At 43.8% G+C, this 17,424-nt stretch overlaps 1 protein-coding gene across 1 annotated transcript in view; it reads right to left on the minus strand.

Annotated features, from left to right (window-relative positions):
* The window catches only part of LOC134600871 (organic cation/carnitine transporter 2-like), a 90,326-nt gene extending 73,394 nt beyond the window's left edge, over window positions 1-16,932 (minus strand). The window contains exon 1 of the mRNA XM_063445259.1: window positions 16,279-16,932. Within this exon, the coding sequence (XP_063301329.1) occupies window positions 16,279-16,671 (393 nt within the window). The 5' untranslated portion in view covers window positions 16,672-16,932. The remainder of the gene's footprint in view (window positions 1-16,278) is intronic.
* Between the last annotated feature and the right edge of the window lie 492 nt (window positions 16,933-17,424).

The following is a 17,424-nucleotide window of genomic DNA, read 5'->3' on the forward strand; positions in this document are numbered from 1 at the left end:
AGGTGATTAAGTGTGGGGTGTACCCTTCACTAACCCTATCCGGTGTTGTCTTCGTGTCTCTGTCCGTGACCCTAGTCGTCCCCTATGGGGCTCCAAGTGATTGGATGCGTGCTTAGTAACCTCGTCTCTATCTCGTTGCGTGGTGTCGGGTCAGTTGAAACCCATATTGTGATTTGTAACATGAAACATACAGTAAAACCTTTTACATAAACATATTAAAATATCAACTTTAAGGTATTTCCCCTTCAGTCAGTTTCAGGCCTGAGCCTTCCTTTTTGCTTCTGTTGCCTTAGGTCAGTCAGCGCCTATGTCCTCAGTGTCCCGGTCTCGGGACCCTCCCCCCCCCCCCCCCCCACATCTGCCTTCTTATGCGTCCGTCCGTCCCCATGGGTGCGTTCCTATGCGTCGGTACTTGTGCAGCAGCTGGAGTATTCCCCCCTGTCTTCTCCCCTCCTGTTCCCTATGTCCGTGTGTGTGCCGTTCGGGTAGTTTCGGTCATAAAACATTGGGGTTGGGATATAAGGGTCTGTCCGATTCTGTCCTTTCCTATCCACTAGCTCCCGGTTCCCATCATATATAAACTTCTTGGTGTTATTACTCGTAGCCATTACATCATTCCCCTCCCTCCTCCCCCTCTCCTCTCCTCACCCCTGCGTGTCGGAGCGGCGCGGGCCCCCGTCCCCCGGCCTGCTCCTGGGAAGGTCATCACTAGGCCCTTCGGGGGGGGGAATGCGGTTGCCCGCGTCGGTCGTCTATCACCCTCCCGGTTCCCTCCCAATACATTAAATCGCTTTACATACTGTTTTACCCCTCTGTACATCCCCCTCCCTCCTCTCCCCGTTACTTGTTAACGTTATCTCCTAATTGGTATGTTAATACGGTGTGGAACCAAGAGTCTCTCTGGCCTGTCGGCCAGCTACACTAAGTACTTGCGTTTGGTTTCTTCCGACCCTCTGCCACCGGTCCTTGATTCCCGGGTCGTGGTTCAGTCAGTAGCTCTGGGATCTCCAGTTAGCTTTTTCTGGGATGGAGGGGTCAGTGTCCTCGGTAGTCCTGCGGTAGAAAATGTTCTTTCTGTGGCCTGCAAAATGAGCCGTGTACTCCAGATAGCATTATATCCGCTGGGGTTGTGTATGTGTCCAGTAGTGGGGTGTCGGACGATGGTAATCGCGGCAGGTTAGGGTGTAGGTGGGTGGGGGAGAGAACTCCCCTATGTGGGATCAACTCCTCAGTTGGTTCCAAATTTAGGCGCTGGCTTTTCCTTCTGCTCCTCACAGTCCTCTAGGACCCGTGGCTTGTTGACGGGTGGTACGTGGAATCTGGCTGCTTGCATCTTGCGTGCTCTTATTTTGTGTAGGTGTCGGCGTATATAGGGTGAGAGGGTCCGGCCATTGTAGCGGGGCCGGCATGATTTGGAGCTCCCTTCCCAGGGCCTCCATGTCTGCCCTTTCCTTGATCGTAAACGGGCCTTTTGGTGTGTGCACTTGCAAACCGTTCGGGAAGCACCATCTATATTTGATTCTGTTCGCTTGGAGCTGCCTGGTGAAAGGGCGCAGGGCCCTGCGGTAGGCCAGGGTGGTGGGGGACAGATCCGGGAACAGTTGAAGTTCTTTGCCCTCCAGCAGTACTTTGTCAGCCTCTCTGGCTCTGCGCAGGATCTCCTCCTTTGCCTGGTAGCTTGCCAGGCAGCAGATTACGTCTCTGGGGAAGCTACCCGGTGGGCCCTTCGGCCTGAGTGCTCTATGTGCTCTCACCAGTTCAATCGGTACCTGGGGTGTGCGGCCTAGTAGGTTATTGAAAACCTCCAGCAGGGTAGTCTGTATAGGTGCATTATCATCTACCTCTTCAGGTATTCCCCTTATCCTGATGTTCTGCCTCCTTCCTCTGTTATCAAGATCCTCCAGGTGGAACGCCATTTGCTGCATGCGTTGTACAGTGAGCTGTAAGGTTTCTGTGTTGGCAGACTGCGCCGCTTGCACGTGGTCGCAGTCTGCCTCGAGTTGGGACACCCTCTGGCTGAGGCCGCCAAACTCCTCCCTCATGGCCTGCAATTCTAGCTTGATTGAGGCCCGTAGTTCGTTATTCGCCTCTGCCAGGTCTGATTTGGTCGGTAGGCTTCGGAGGATGTGCAGCCATTCCGGGTGAGTATCCGCTGGGTGTTGTGTTGGTGCTTCGGTCAGGATCTCCTCTCCGCATAGGGAGGGCGAGGACGGGGATTCGTCCGAGGCCTGTGCCTCGCGGTCTGCCGGAGTGGACAGATACCGCCGCATGGAAGCGTTGGTGCTCGCCGTACCTCTCGGGGTGTCCGTTGGTTTGGAGCTGTGGGCTGCCCGGTGTGATTTGCCCATTTTCTAGGCAGTTCGGAGCTTTAGACGAGGTTGTGCTTGGAGCCTTACGGGGAGCTCCGGGTTCAAGCGGCCATCTTGCTCGGCTTCCAAGCCACGCCCCCCTCACAATGGAACATTCTAACCACAAGTGACTACCACTAAGGGTCACAATAAAGTATAGTAGGTATAGATTAACCCCTTAAGAACCAACCTGTTTTTGCGATGTACGTTAAAGGACCAGAGCAGTTTTGACACTTTTGTGATGTTTGTGTTTAGCTGTAAATTTTCCTCTCTCTCTCTCATTTACGGTTCCCATACAAGTTATATATTGTTTTTTTTCAGGACAAGAAGGGCTTTCTTTACATACCATTATTTGTATTATGTCATATATTTTATTTAAAAAAAAATATTAATAAAATATGTTGAAAAATTGAAAACAAAACATGTTTTTGGACTTTTACTTGAAAAATCTTTTACTTATCTACAAAAGCTAATGAAAAAAACTGCTAAATAGATTCCAAACTGCTAAATAGATTCCAAATTTTGTCCCGAGTTTAAAAATACCCAGTGTTTACATAGTTTTTGCAAGTTATAGGCCACCAGGAGGGGACAGAAGGGACACTCGAAGCACTGGATTAAAAGGAAAACCACCGTTGAGGAGGAGATGAAGCTTGTATTCAATTTATCATCGAAGAACTTAACAGAACACCATTTAGCAGTCCTTTCAAAAGGACTGACTTTTGTACCGGTCTCTAAACCAGCTTCACTACAAGTTGACATCGAACTTTACAAAATTCAACGTACTTTATCTAACTACGAAAGATGGAAGGATAATCCTTCGATTCCAGAAATTACCACTACCACCACTACCACTCAACAACCCTTCAAAGTGAAATATAAGGGAGACATCAAGACTGCTAATACATCTATTAAGACCTTCATGCAATCAGTGAAGAAGGAATCCGAACAAGCATTCAAAAATCCCACGGATAACCGACAGAACCTAACCAGTTCTGAAAAGAAAGCCCTTCAAGATCTCACATCAGACCCGGATATCATCATCCGCCCCGCGGATAAAGGGGGAGCCATTGTAGTGATGTCTTATTCCAAATATAGAGATGAAATACTTAATCAACTCTCGGATATAACTACATACCAGAAACTAACATACAATCCGGTCAAAAAGTTTCAGAACAGAATACAAACCACCATCAACACTGGAATACAGATGGGCTTTATTAATTTGAATTTGGCCAAATTTCTATCCGTTGAATACCCCAAACACCCTGTTCTATACACCTTACCCAAAATTCATAAAGACCCACTTAATCCACCAGGGAGGCCGATAGTTTCGGCTCGAGACAGTCTACTTGAACCAATTGCCAAATACATAGATCATTACATTAAAACCTCAGTTACAGATCTCCCAACTTGTCTCCGAGACACTACCGATTTTTTGAACAATCTCAACAAAGTAACCGCTGTAGAAGCACAACATCTATTGGTTACATTAGATGTCAAAAATCTTTACACTATAATACCTCACAGTGAAGGCGTTCAAGCATTACGACAAATTCTCTCCAATTCTTCTAAATACAATGGTCCTCCCATTGAATTCCTCATGGAGCTTTTACAGATAGCTCTCACCTGCAATTATTTTAAATTCGAAGACCACTTTTATTTACAACTGATGGGTACTTCAATGGGAGCAGCAATGGCACCATCATATGCCAATGCCTACATGTTCCTCTTCGAAACTCAACACATCTTGCAGAAATTTCATCAACAGATACTTGTATACCATCGATTTGTAGATGATATTTTCCTAATTTGGACAGGAACCATGGATAATTTGGAACAGATGATTAATGAGATTAATTCCTCAGAACTTCCAGTGAAACTGACGCTCACTGTGCACACCCAGATTATCCAATTTTTGGACGTCTCGGTATACAAAGACCTTGAGACTGGTAAATTGGGATACACTCTTTACCGTAAGGAGACCGCAAGGAACACGTTACTCCATTTCAACAGTTACCATCCAACTAAGTTGAAAGAGTCACTTCCAATATCCCAGTTCATGAGAGTATTGAGATATAACAGCGACCTTACAAACCAGGCACATCAACTTCAAGAGATGACCACGAGATTTCTGACTAGAGGGTATAGTCGTTCAGTCCTCGATAGAGCTTTAGATAAAGCTAAAAGACACATGACAAGGGAACACATGGAGACTGCAAGTAATACACCTACCCCAACCAAGATGTATTTACCACTCACGTTACACACCGGTACCCCACATATTCAAAAAGCCATTCACAAATATTGGGGTATCCTGGGTTCCGATAAAAACTTACCACCAATTTTCTCTCAAAAACCTAACATCAGTCTAAGGAGAAATAAAAATCTGAGAGATTTATTGGTTAAAAGCGATCCGATTAAATGCTATCAGAAATCTACAGGACCGACCAAGAAAGGCTGTTATCGTTGCAGCGGATGTGTAACCTGTAGCCACATGAACACAGGTGGCTCATTTGTTCATCCACATAGTGGCACTCGAATTCCCATCACCCACTACATCTCATGCTTGACCGACCATGTAATATATCTCATCACCTGTCCATGTGGTTTGTCCTACGTCGGAAAAACGGATTTGACCCTCCGTGAAAGGATCCGAGGCCATAGATCCACTATTACTACTGCCTTCAGGGATCAAAAATCCGACAAACCCGTCGCCAAACATTTCCTTCTACTGAACCATAGACTTCCTACCCTCAAATTTATGGCCATCGACCATGTACCACCCAGTCCCAGAGGAGGAGACAGATCAAAACTACTACTGCAACGGGAAACTTATTGGATTCACCGTTTAGACACTGTCACCCCAAAGGGACTAAATGAATATATCTCATTCACTATGTTTTTATAAATCCTATCTGGTAACCATAGTTCGTCCTTCGGATCTTGCTATAGATATTCTACCTTGGTTTCCCAGTCACCGATTACCTCTGACCCGATTAGTTTATAATGTATGACGTATATCTCCTTTATTTTCTTAATATTTTTCTTAATACCCTAATGTTTATGTTTTTGTCATCGATTACGATCAGCTTTACGGGTATGTCATTGAGGCCCTTGGCCGTATATCGTTTTTATATTCACGCTCCTTCACACACATATTTAGATCACTTGTCACAGGTGGTTTAGCTGTTCCGGCATTGGGCCGGACTCGATATACTTTGTGACATACCAGAAATCCTCCGTTTGAATATGTGCTCATATTCATTTGTTTTTATTCTACACGTTATGATCTCCTTGTGGGATCTCGTAATTCGTCCTGCACCATATGTTTTGTCACACGGGCTTTCCGGTATACTCACTGTTGATCCATTGAGTTTACACTCCATCGCTTAGCAACCACACGGTCATTTTCACGGAGTTGATACTCCATCTCTTAGCAACCATGACGTACACACGCACGCACGTCATAGGAGTCACACGAAGGGGTGTAACACTTCCGGGTTCGAGTAGCCGCACACACGAGATTGGTGAGTTGCTCATTAATGTTTTGCTATTTAAACGTTGTTTTCACACACCACATTTGATCTTGAAAAAGACCCTAAGGGGTCGAAACGTCGATTTGATATGATTTGATGTAACCTTTATCACAGTAAACACTGAATAAGAAGTCCTTTTTGAGTGCTCTGATTTTTTCGTTTATATATATATATATATATATATATATATATATATATATATATATATATATATATATATATATATATATATAAAAAAGTAAGTAAATGGCTGCACTCACGGATTAAAAGTCCAAAGTTTCAGTCCTCTCTCAGGACTTTCATCAGGAGATATAGATATATCTATATCTATATATATATATATACACACACACACACTTTTTTTTAAACTTTATTTTTTATTTTACAGATGCAGTGAGACTGCCTGTCAGCACAGACAGTCCCCCTGCAGGCAGATACACAGGCACCTATTGCGGCCACGTAATCGAGCGATCACGTGGCCGCAGGGTCCCGATCTGCCGCGGGGAGACTGCCTGGGCAAACAGGCAGTCCCCCTGGACCAGGACGAGCGCTGATCAGGTAAGTACCCCCAGACCGTTGTGACGTTCCTGAACAGTCATCGGTCATCAAGGGGTTAAATGAATAGCCCATGAACCTGGGGTAACCAGCAGAAGGAATTTGTTTAGACACAGCTGATTTTTTTTTTATAAACAAAGAGTTCCAAATGAAGTGGCATGATAAAGTAATTCTGCATTTATTAAGGGTGGTGTCTTTTCTTTTTGTAATGAGTCACTATCAGTAACTAACTGTACTCCTGGCTCAGGTCAGATTTTACAGTTCTGTAAAAATAATCTACCCATGGGACTGGCGAAAACCACGTCACTTAAAAGGTGGTTTGAGGTCATACTTTATGTGAACTTTAGCCCTGGGAATATAGATTACATGGAAAGTAGGTAAGAGGCTATGTAGCTTCCACTCAACTTCATTTCCAATCAGCAGATTAACTAAAATTTTATAGCGTAGGGATTTCATTTTTTTTCCCAATAAATAAGAACAAGTGGTTTAATTTCAAATGAAATTCCAGCACAGATATCAGAGGATAATGACAATGAGTAGAGTAATTTTTCATATGAACTAGTAAAAAAATGTGGCAGTGATCAGACCTTCTGTCCCCCTCTCCTGACATTTTACATTAGCGGTAACCCATGAAGGCTGATGGGAGCAGGAATCTTATTGTGATTGCACAAGAAGAACATGGAGGATACACAGGTCTTGCACAAACTTGTGAAGAAAAGTGCAGAACTGACAGCTCCTGGCAGTTAAAAACTCCAAAAGTTGAAGTGACAGATAAACAGAAATATGGTTGCACGGAGGAGAAAACGCCTGCAAAAGCCAGGCAGCAGGCATGGGAGCACCAGACGGATCACTTGGAAGCAAAGAGATTTGAAAAACAGTGAATAAAAGATTAAAGGGTACCATTCAGCCAATTTTATATGGTGGGGGGGGAGGGGGGTGGGGAGAGTGTCAAAAAAATACCATCTCCAAGCCATGAATCCAAGTGCTCATCTTAGTTCAGGTATAGTGGTAGTAGAGTAGCTGTCCATATCACACCATCGTCATAGTCAAACACTAAAGATCTATGCTACATAAATACACTGCATGTTTATTTTCAACATGTATCATTTCAATTTAAATAATCACTGCTAATTATGAAATATTTTACCTGGAAGGATACATTGAGATTCATCTCGTTTTCAAGTATGTCTTGGGTCCACAAAACATTGCTTGGATACAATAAAATAATGTAGATTTTTTTCTCTACAGATGCCCCACCTCTCACTTATTTTCATTATTCATTTTATTGTAAGGTACAAACATATTTTGCTGTTCCCAAACACCTGCCAAAACTGTTAGTATCATAACATAAATTAGATTAAATTGGTCAAAATTAGTTTAAACCTTTTTTTTTTCTTCTAAAGTTACAAATAAAACATTTCATAAAGAGGATCAATTTTCTAGTGACCATCAACAAGTTTCCCTGTGGACTAAGGGGCTAACAAAGTGTCTCTAAATAATAATTCTTAAAACAATGTAACATACAAACTAAGAGACAGCTCCACTTCAATATCCAATCTGAAACGTGAATCAACCACAATAAAAAAAAATAAAAAAACACACCACACAATTATCCAAAAGATCTCATGATTCCGTTCATAGGAGGAAAAAGGATATTGACATGCGTTTCAGCGCTACTACTGCACCTTCATCCAAAGCTTGAATCTATGCAAGCCTAATCATTAAAAAAAAATGAATAAATAAATGCGGCGTATTAACGGTGCTTAGTATGGCTAGGCTTAATGCAGTGCTTATAGTAGGCAAAAACTGCAGAGTCAAAAACAAACCTAGGCTGGGCCTAGGAATACAGAGATCAGAATAGTTAAACAAGCAGAGTCTTTATACCGGAGAAAGACACTAAACAAAGAACATGCTGTATGAAATTCAGGAATGAAACAGAACTCTGTGAAAGCTTATATAGGTCGGGCAAGTATAGGTGGGCACAAGTCAGTCATTCTTGTGCGCCCACAACATGTGTGTGCTTAGTCACCAAAATGGTGTAGGGCTGGATGTCTGGTAATTGAAGATGGGAAGTCTTGCTACAAAAGGATGCAGGGCTCAGAACAAAGTTTATAAAAGTGAAGATTTCTTTAAGAAATCCACTAGAGGTGGAGTTAACCCTGCAAAGTAATTATTGCAGTTTATAAAAAAAACTGCAATAATTACACTTGCAGGGTTAGGAGTGGTGGGAGTTGGCACCCAGACCACTCCAATGGGCAGAAGTGGTCTGGGTGCCTGGAGTGTCCCTTTAAGCACTGCACTTAAATAAAATAATGATCTTTATATATACACACACACACACGACCATGATATATTGCCCCTGCAACCATATATAAACTGGGAAAGAAAATATTTTGAGATACGCAATACAAGCATCCAGCTGGGAACATCTCAACATCAAGTGCATGCTGAAACACTGGTAAATATTACAGAAGAGAAATGTAGTTCAAAATATATTTAATGCGCTTGCAAATAAAAAATACCTTAACTGATGCAAGGTGATTATATATATGTGTGTATATATTTTTTTTTTCTTCTATACTTTGTGGCTTGGCTTCTAACTCTTTCAGAGTTTGAAGCCTCTCATTGCTGCCCAAAGCTGGTTGGGCTAATGAGGAAGTTCACTTCTGCATTAGCCAAGCCACAGCAGAGCGGGGCAAGCTGTCGGCATTGCAAGTGCTGGTTTGTAAAAATAAATAAATACATTTTTAAAAATAAATTAAAAGCCTCCCAACAACTTTTATGCCCCCACCACTACTCTGATCTACAGTAGTTATTAAGAAGGGGTCTCTTTAAAGTCTTAGAAAATAGTTTTTAAAAAACTGCAATTTCCATGCTCTGCTGATTAATGTAGGTTAAAGGTTGGCTTTTCCTATAGTACATGTTTTCAGATTACATTAGATTTATGTCAGCTGTGCAACTGGAAACCGGTTCTCATTGTTAAGAAGCTTATCTGTACAGATTTTCTTGCTAAATATTTTTAAAAGAAAAACCTGCTTTGCAAACAAAGGCGTAGAAAGCATAAGCCAGACATAAGAACAGCTGAAAAAGGAGTTCACCCATTACACTTGTAGATAAATAAAATGAACATACCAAGCACCGTATCAGCCTACGATCCCTGCCTAGCTTATGGCACATATAACACCAGTCCCGTCTATCTACACAACTGCTTTTTAACCCCTTAAGGACACGTGATGATTCCCTTTTATTCCAGAAGTTTGGTCCTTAAGGGGTTAAAGGCTGTGATTAGGGGTGCAGAAACATAGATGGGGCATACGGACAGAATTCTTATATTACTACTTCCTTTATTTCATAAAGCACAAACTGCAACGTCCTAAAACGGCCACGTGCCTTTAGTATATTTTGAGTCATAGAAACATAGAATGTGACGGCAGATAAGAACCATTCGGCCCATCTAGTCTGCCCAATTTTCTAAAAAGTCAACTCTTGATCTTCCTTTCTGTTCAGAGTTAAACATGTGGCACTACAAAACATTGTACACAATATTTCCAACAGGGAGTAAATGTCTATTGCCCAAAACTAATTACTGTAGTGTACGCTGCTCAGTAGAGGTTATATGAGATGTAATGTAAGAAAACCAAAACACAGGCCCATGGACTGCTATATCTAGAAAGAATCTACATTAATTACTAGGGATCGACCGATTATGGGATGGTTTGCGAGGAAAGAACACAGAAGTGCTTTATGTGTCTGAATTCAGTCATAATTGTGACCTTTACAAAAGTGCAGATTTCAATAAAAATCTGCACTTTTATAATTGAGGGAAAAAATACCTCCCTGGCCGTCACTTGGACAGCCAGGGTGGTATTCTGCTGTTTCTGGTAGCTCCACAAAAGGCACTACTACTACCCTCTTTCTCCAAAAATAAGACCAGGTCTTACACTGAATGAAATTATAAACGCAACACTTTTGTTTTTGCCCCCATTTTTCATGAGCTGAGCTCAAAGATCGAAGACTTTTTCTATGTACACAAAAGGCCTATTTCTCTCAAATATTGTTCACAAATCTGTGTTAGTGAGCACTTCTCCTTTGCCGAGATAATCCATCCACCTCAGGTGTGGCATATCAAGATGCTGATTAGACAGCATGATTATTGCACAGGTGTGCCTTAGGCTAGCCACAATAAAAGGCCACTCTAAAATGTGCAGTTTTACTGTATTGGATCCACAATGTTGACATCAGCAAACCGCTCACCCACACAACGCCATACATGCTATCTGCCATCTGCCTTGTACAGTGAAAACCGGGATTCATCTGTGAAGCGAACACCTCTCCAAAGTGCCAGACGCCATCGAATGTGAGCATTTGCCCAGTCGAGTTGGTTATGACAACAAACTGCAGTCAGGTCGAGACCCCGATGAGGACGACGAGCTTACCTGAGACGGTTTCTGACAGTTTGCGCAGAAATTCTTTGGAAAATCACAGTAAGAAGACGCTGGACGTCCATAGGAAAGCATTGACAGCATTCAGTGCTGATGTCGGGAGGAGGAGGAGGAGGAGGAGGAGAGTTCCCCAGCGCCGAGCGAGCCCAGCACTGGATAAAGGCAAGTGTTTAACCCCTTCAGCCCAGCGGGAGTGGGACCCTGAGGGATCGGGGAACCTAAAGACCCTATAGTGCCAGGAAAACAAGTGTTTTCCTGGCACTATAGTGGTCTTCTAAAGTTGCCACAAGTTTGTTACGTTACATTAGACAGCATGTGTACCTGGCAAACTTTCAAAAAATTGGAAATGCTACTTTTTTTCCCAGAATGGTTCATTTGGTTTTTAAAGCAATCTGAAAGTTTCTTGTAAAAAAACAAAAACAAAGCAAACCAGAATAGTTTCAACTGCTTCATAGTACACACACTGGAATTAAAGGGACACTGTACTTGAAAGTTCATCTCATTGAAGTGGTTATAATGCCTGTAGTCTTTTGCATGCTATTAGGATTTTGTGTTAAATCTTGGAAGATATCTGTCCCAACACTCAAATGTGGGCTCATGTTAGTTTATTTTTCTGTACCTCTTTGCTGTTTAAAAAAAAAAAAAAATTAAAATAAAACATTGTCTAAAAAAAATGCATTGCAAGCATGTCTAACTCAATGGCTAGCACGGGCCACATAAACAAGGTTTAAGTTTATGTGGGCCGCAAAAAAACCCCAAACCTTACATTTTCAAAGAAACGTAGGTTTGTTTTGAAAAGTACAGTATATTTAAAAAAAATAATAAAAAAAATCCCGTGTACTAAATCCCAGTCCCCCCCCTCCCCCCCATACTAAATCCCAGCCCCCCCCCCCCCCTCTATACTGAATCCCAGCCCTTGTTTAAAAAACAAACAAAAAAAACACAATATTAGCAAACAAGTAGACTCCACTCACATTGCGGCAGCCAATATGCGACTCCGGAGTCCAGCCTCTCGTAGACCCCCAATGGCGCCGTCCGCATCCTGTGCCAAACGGTTCCTCCTGCTACTCCTTGAAAACCTGTGAAGGTGGAGCACTTTCACGTCACGTCAGAATGTGACGTGGCGTCGGGTGCCTCAGCCTCAGTGCACCTCCGGGTCCTCCACTGTCCAGCTGCAGCCATCGCAACACTGACCAACACACACAAATCATGTTATTTATTGCTCCCTACCTTTAGGAGCAGCAGGGCCGGTGCCAGGATTTTTGGGTACATAGGCGAAGATGCATTTTTCCGCCCCCCCCTCTAAAATTAACATCTTCACCTATGTGCCTCCTAACCAGCCCCTCCCTCTTCCCCGTCCCTTAGTGTTCCTCTCCCCTCCCCCCTCCTTTCCCTGTCCCTTGGTTTTTCTCTCCCCTCCCCTCTCTGTCCCTTGGTGCACCCCCCACCCTCTTAGCGGTCACACTCCCCTTCCTGGTATGCCTCCTGCCTGTCTTGTAGCGTTGCGGAGCAGACCCTCCACAGGAGCTTCAGTTTTCTGTAGCTGGCTGGACTGACAGGAAGTGCTCTCTCAGTGACCAGGTACAGGAAACAGAAGCTCCTGTACTGCGCTCCGCTCCGCCACGCTACACTCACTAACAGCCACACACACTCAATGACAAACACACAGACGTCACTGACACACACTCATTCATTGACAGGCACACACTCAATCACAAACATAATCTCACTGATTTGACAGACACTCACAAACACACACTCATACACTGACAGACACACACATTCATACAATCATTCACAGACACACATACACACACACTCACAGACAAACACATACACAGACACACACACAGAAACACTCACAGACAAACACATACACAGACATACACTCACAGACAGACACATACACACACTCACACATACACAGACACACACACTCACAGACAAACACAGACAGACACACATATACAGACACACACTCACAGACAAACACATACACACACAGACACATACACACACTCACACATACAGACACACATATACAGACACACACATACACACACACACATACACAGACACACACTCACAGACAAACACATACAGACACACATATACAGACACACATATACAGACACACATATACAGACACACACTCACAGACAAACACATACACACACAAAGACAAACACATACACACACACACACACACACAGACACATACACACACACACTCACAGACACATACACACACACACTCACAGACACATACACACACACATACACACTCACTCACAGACACATACACACACACACACACAGACACATACACACACACATACACACTCACTCACAGACACATACACACACACACACTCACAGACACATACACACACACATACACACTCACTCACAGACACATACACACACACACACTCACAGACACATACACACACACATACACACTCACTCACAGACACATACACACACACACACTCACAGACACATACACACACACTCACAGACACACACATACACAGCCACACACACACACACACACTCACACATACACTTTCAGACACACACAAATTAATAATAAATATCCACCCAGCCTCCCTACCTGGAGAGAGCTGGTGTGGATGTGTCCCTGGGGTCCAGTGGGGCTTCAGTGCAGCGAGCGGCAGCAGTTCTAATGAGAGGCGGCGAGGGAGCTCTAACCTGTCTGCTCTGCTCCCTCGCGGGCTGTCTGCTGATGCCGGGAGCCGGAATATGACGTCATATTCCGGCTCCCACAGAATCAGCAAACAGCGCGCGAGGGAGCAGAGCAGACAGGTTAGAGCTCCCTCGCCGCCTCTCATTAGAACTGCTGCCGCCCGCCGGGGGTCCAGAAGGTGACCTGGCAGGAGGGAGCGCTTCCCTCCTGCCGGTCACCGAAATCTTGCGCCCCCAGAGCCGGTGCGCCCTAAGGCGGCCGCCTGTGCCGCCTTATGGACGCGCCGGCCCTGAGGAGCAGGTGTGTAGCCTCCCTTCCTGCTCCCTCGCGCCCTCAGTAGTGATGCCGGAATGATGTCATAGTCTGGCACCCTGCACCACTACAGAGGGCGTGCGTGAGGGAGCAGTGAGGAGCAGGAAGACTAAGCTCCCTCGCTGCCACCAGGGACCTCTCCTCTCCGGCCAGGTAATTTTAGGAGAGTAGGCACCTGCAATGTGGGGAGAGCAAGAGCCTACTCTGCATTAGTAAGCATCCCAAACTTGCGGCTCGCCGTGCCGCAAAAATATTTATTGTGGGCAGCGAGTTTGACATGCTTGATGTATGGCATCTCCTACATATCAAGCAAATCACTGCTAAGATTCCAAGTACATACCAAGAAAGTAAAAAAAAATAAAAATAATAATTTCATAAAATGAACTTCCCGGGTGAAAGTCATCATACCATTTAAACAATCTCAGAATCTTTGATCCTCTTACACAGTCCTCAAAAACCCTGTACCAGTCCAAGATTTAGGGATTACCCAGTTGTGTCTAAGGTGTATTTAGAGAGGAGAAAGAAAAAAAAAAAAAAAAACAACACTTTAGACACAATAGGGTAATCCCTGAATCGTGGACTGGTAGGCGGTACCTAACTTTTACTCTTCAACTGTGACATTAAAGACAATACCTTATCTCAACTGCGCCACTTTTTCTTTTTATCATTTATTTTGTATGGGAGATTATATATATATATATATATATATATATATATATATATATATATATATATATATATATATATATATATATATATATATATATATATATATATATATATATATATATAGCCCATACAAAATAAATGATTTTGTGACTGATATTACTGTTACATCTCCTTGTTATGCTTCCATGTCGAAGTCTCCGTTATAAAGCAGAAAAATAGTAATACATTTACCTGGAATCCAGCACTAGGCCAAGCTCCCTGGTGGCGCTTTGCACTCTTCCATCTGACATCACCAGGGGACTCAAGCAAAAACGCTTCACAGGGAAGCATCTGATTGGACTATTTCACCAGCTAAAAGCACATACCTGTGCTCTAAGGTGGTGGGGAAACGTATAGTGGCAATGGTTTCTTTTTACAGGGATTTATTGGACAGCAATAGATGGAGGCAGGAGGGAGCGCATGGAGAGAGGGATGGGAAAGGAAAGCAAATTTCCCAGCCTCAAAAGTGAAGCTCATTACACCGGCCACCAGCACATTGACAACATGTGCAATTTTTGCATAGAACTGATATTAGGCAGCACAGTTCTGAGCTACCTAAGTTGCGTGTGCCGGAGGTTTAACTAGCACAAAAGTTAATAAATCTCTGTATGTGTAGTGTTTCATGTAATAACGCTGCACATACTGATTCTTCTCACCATGACCATTCCTAAAATGAGAAGTTGTTATAGTGTTTGGGAGTGTTCCTTTAACTCGACATTAGTTAAAGCAGGGCTCAAAATTTCCACTCACCACTAGCCATTGGTTTTCCTATGAGAAGCATTTGGCTGGATGCATGCATGCAGCAGCGCACCTTGTCCCCAATGCTTCTCTATGAGGAGCATTGTATTGGAGAAGATGTCAGGAAGCGACATCTCCACAATGACGTAGCGGGAGACAGTGTGAGAAGCAATTCTGAGGGAGTTTAGGCACGGGGGAAATAAAGAAATTAAAATGGTGAGTAAACCTTTTTTTTATTGCAGGTGAAAAGGGGGAGGGCTGAATCTAAACATGCACTTAGACACAACGTTAGAAGCCAGGTATTTTTGTGTGAATACAATTTAGTTAATGGCATCCCTAGTAGTTCGGTTTGTTGAGTTTTAAGGGAATTTCCCAAATTATAATAAAAAAAAGGGGGGGGAGGAGGGGGACTAAAAGTCCCTGAAAAAATAGCACGCACAGCAGGGAGTAAATAGGCAAACCATTCTTGTAACAAGTTTTCACCCACCCTGCAAATGACTACAATTAAAAACATTCCTCTCCCCAATATGCATAATGAGTATTTCATTATGAGTGAGATGACCTGGATGTGACACTACCTGCCTAGTTCATGTAACAGACAGACTTTGTGATTTCTGGAAAAACGGTTTCTAAGTTATGCCTGAAGCATTTTACTTAACGCCTACGCTGTAATAAGATTTAAAAAACAACAAAAAAAAAAAAAAAAAAAAAACACACACACACACAAAACACAAACAATGAGATTCACATAAAGACTGTGCATTATTGGACTCTATTACTTCAGTGTAATTGAGTGCCCACACCACCTGCCAGGCTAACTTGTCCCAGGACTGGGAGACCATACAGTACATGATAAGACATAACTGCAGTACAGGTAGGTAGGTTTATTGAGGTCACAGGAGCAGATTTTAGACAATGCCTGCACTCACCTCTGTTATGATGGTGGAGAGATAAAGCTCTTTGCTGTAGGTCCATCCATCCAGACACTTCTCCTGCTCTATGCCACTCACATTGACATCCCTCCCAGGGAGCAAGCCCTGAGCGGAGTACTCACTCAGGGTGTCCAGCCTGTACCTCCTGCATTTACTCAGCACCTGCTCCCCATTGTGCAGCTCCCAGGGGATGCTCACATTGCTCCAAGCCTGGCTCAGGTTGGCGGTGTCGGGGACCAGGCAGTGATGGTCGGGGGTGGCGGACAGGAAGACGGCGGACAGCCCGGTGAAGCCATTGGGGATGATGCTGGCGCTGAGCAGGAAGAAGATGGTGAGCTGGAACGGACCCCACTCACCGAGGAAGGCTATAGCCTGGTCGTAGTCGCGCATGGCTGCGCTGCCCGGCTCCGGTGGCAGTCAGATAGGAGAGGCGGGAGCCCGGGCGGAAGAGGAGGGAGCCGGCTGCCTGTTTGGGGAAGTGATGGCAGCGCCGAGAATGGAGTCGGTGGAAGTGGCTGCCAGGACCCGTGTCCGCTCTTACATATCGGAGAGGCGGGCGGGGAGCGGGGTATAGGCCGGGGAGAGGCCTGGCTGAGTGCGCAATAAACGCTATACCGCCCCCTGCTCCTATGTACTAAGCAGTGCGATACTATGGAGCGGCTTGCTAGTTAGGTCATCCATTGCCAAGTTGGGGGTCACATGGCGTTAACAGCTATACCCAGAGTTTATAGACTCATAGCCAGTCAATGTGATGGTGGTGGGGCAGTGTATGAAAAGGGCTGCCCTGTAATATGCTGGAAAAATCTAACTAATTCTTATTCTGTTAGGGTGATCTTAATGTTGTCATTGACTTGACCTCTGTAACATACAGACTCATGGTGACACACCAGATGCCCACAGTCAGCCTGAACTCTAGTAGTCATGTACACACAGGGTTATTATCTAAAGTGAGAATACAAAATTTATTTCAGTATGGTCAGACTGTGAAGCATAGCTAACTAAAGAGAATGTTTCTACTTTAAGCTGTTTTGACCTTAAATTTAAATATTAACATGGAATTCTTTAGTAAATTATTTTAATATTAAAAGGACATAAGGTTTGAATGTTGCAATCGAAGTGAAACATAAATAAATAAACACAAGC

The sequence above is a fragment of the Pelobates fuscus genome, chromosome 3 (assembly GCF_036172605.1).
Source record: "Pelobates fuscus isolate aPelFus1 chromosome 3, aPelFus1.pri, whole genome shotgun sequence".
NCBI lineage: Eukaryota > Metazoa > Chordata > Amphibia > Anura > Pelobatidae > Pelobates > Pelobates fuscus.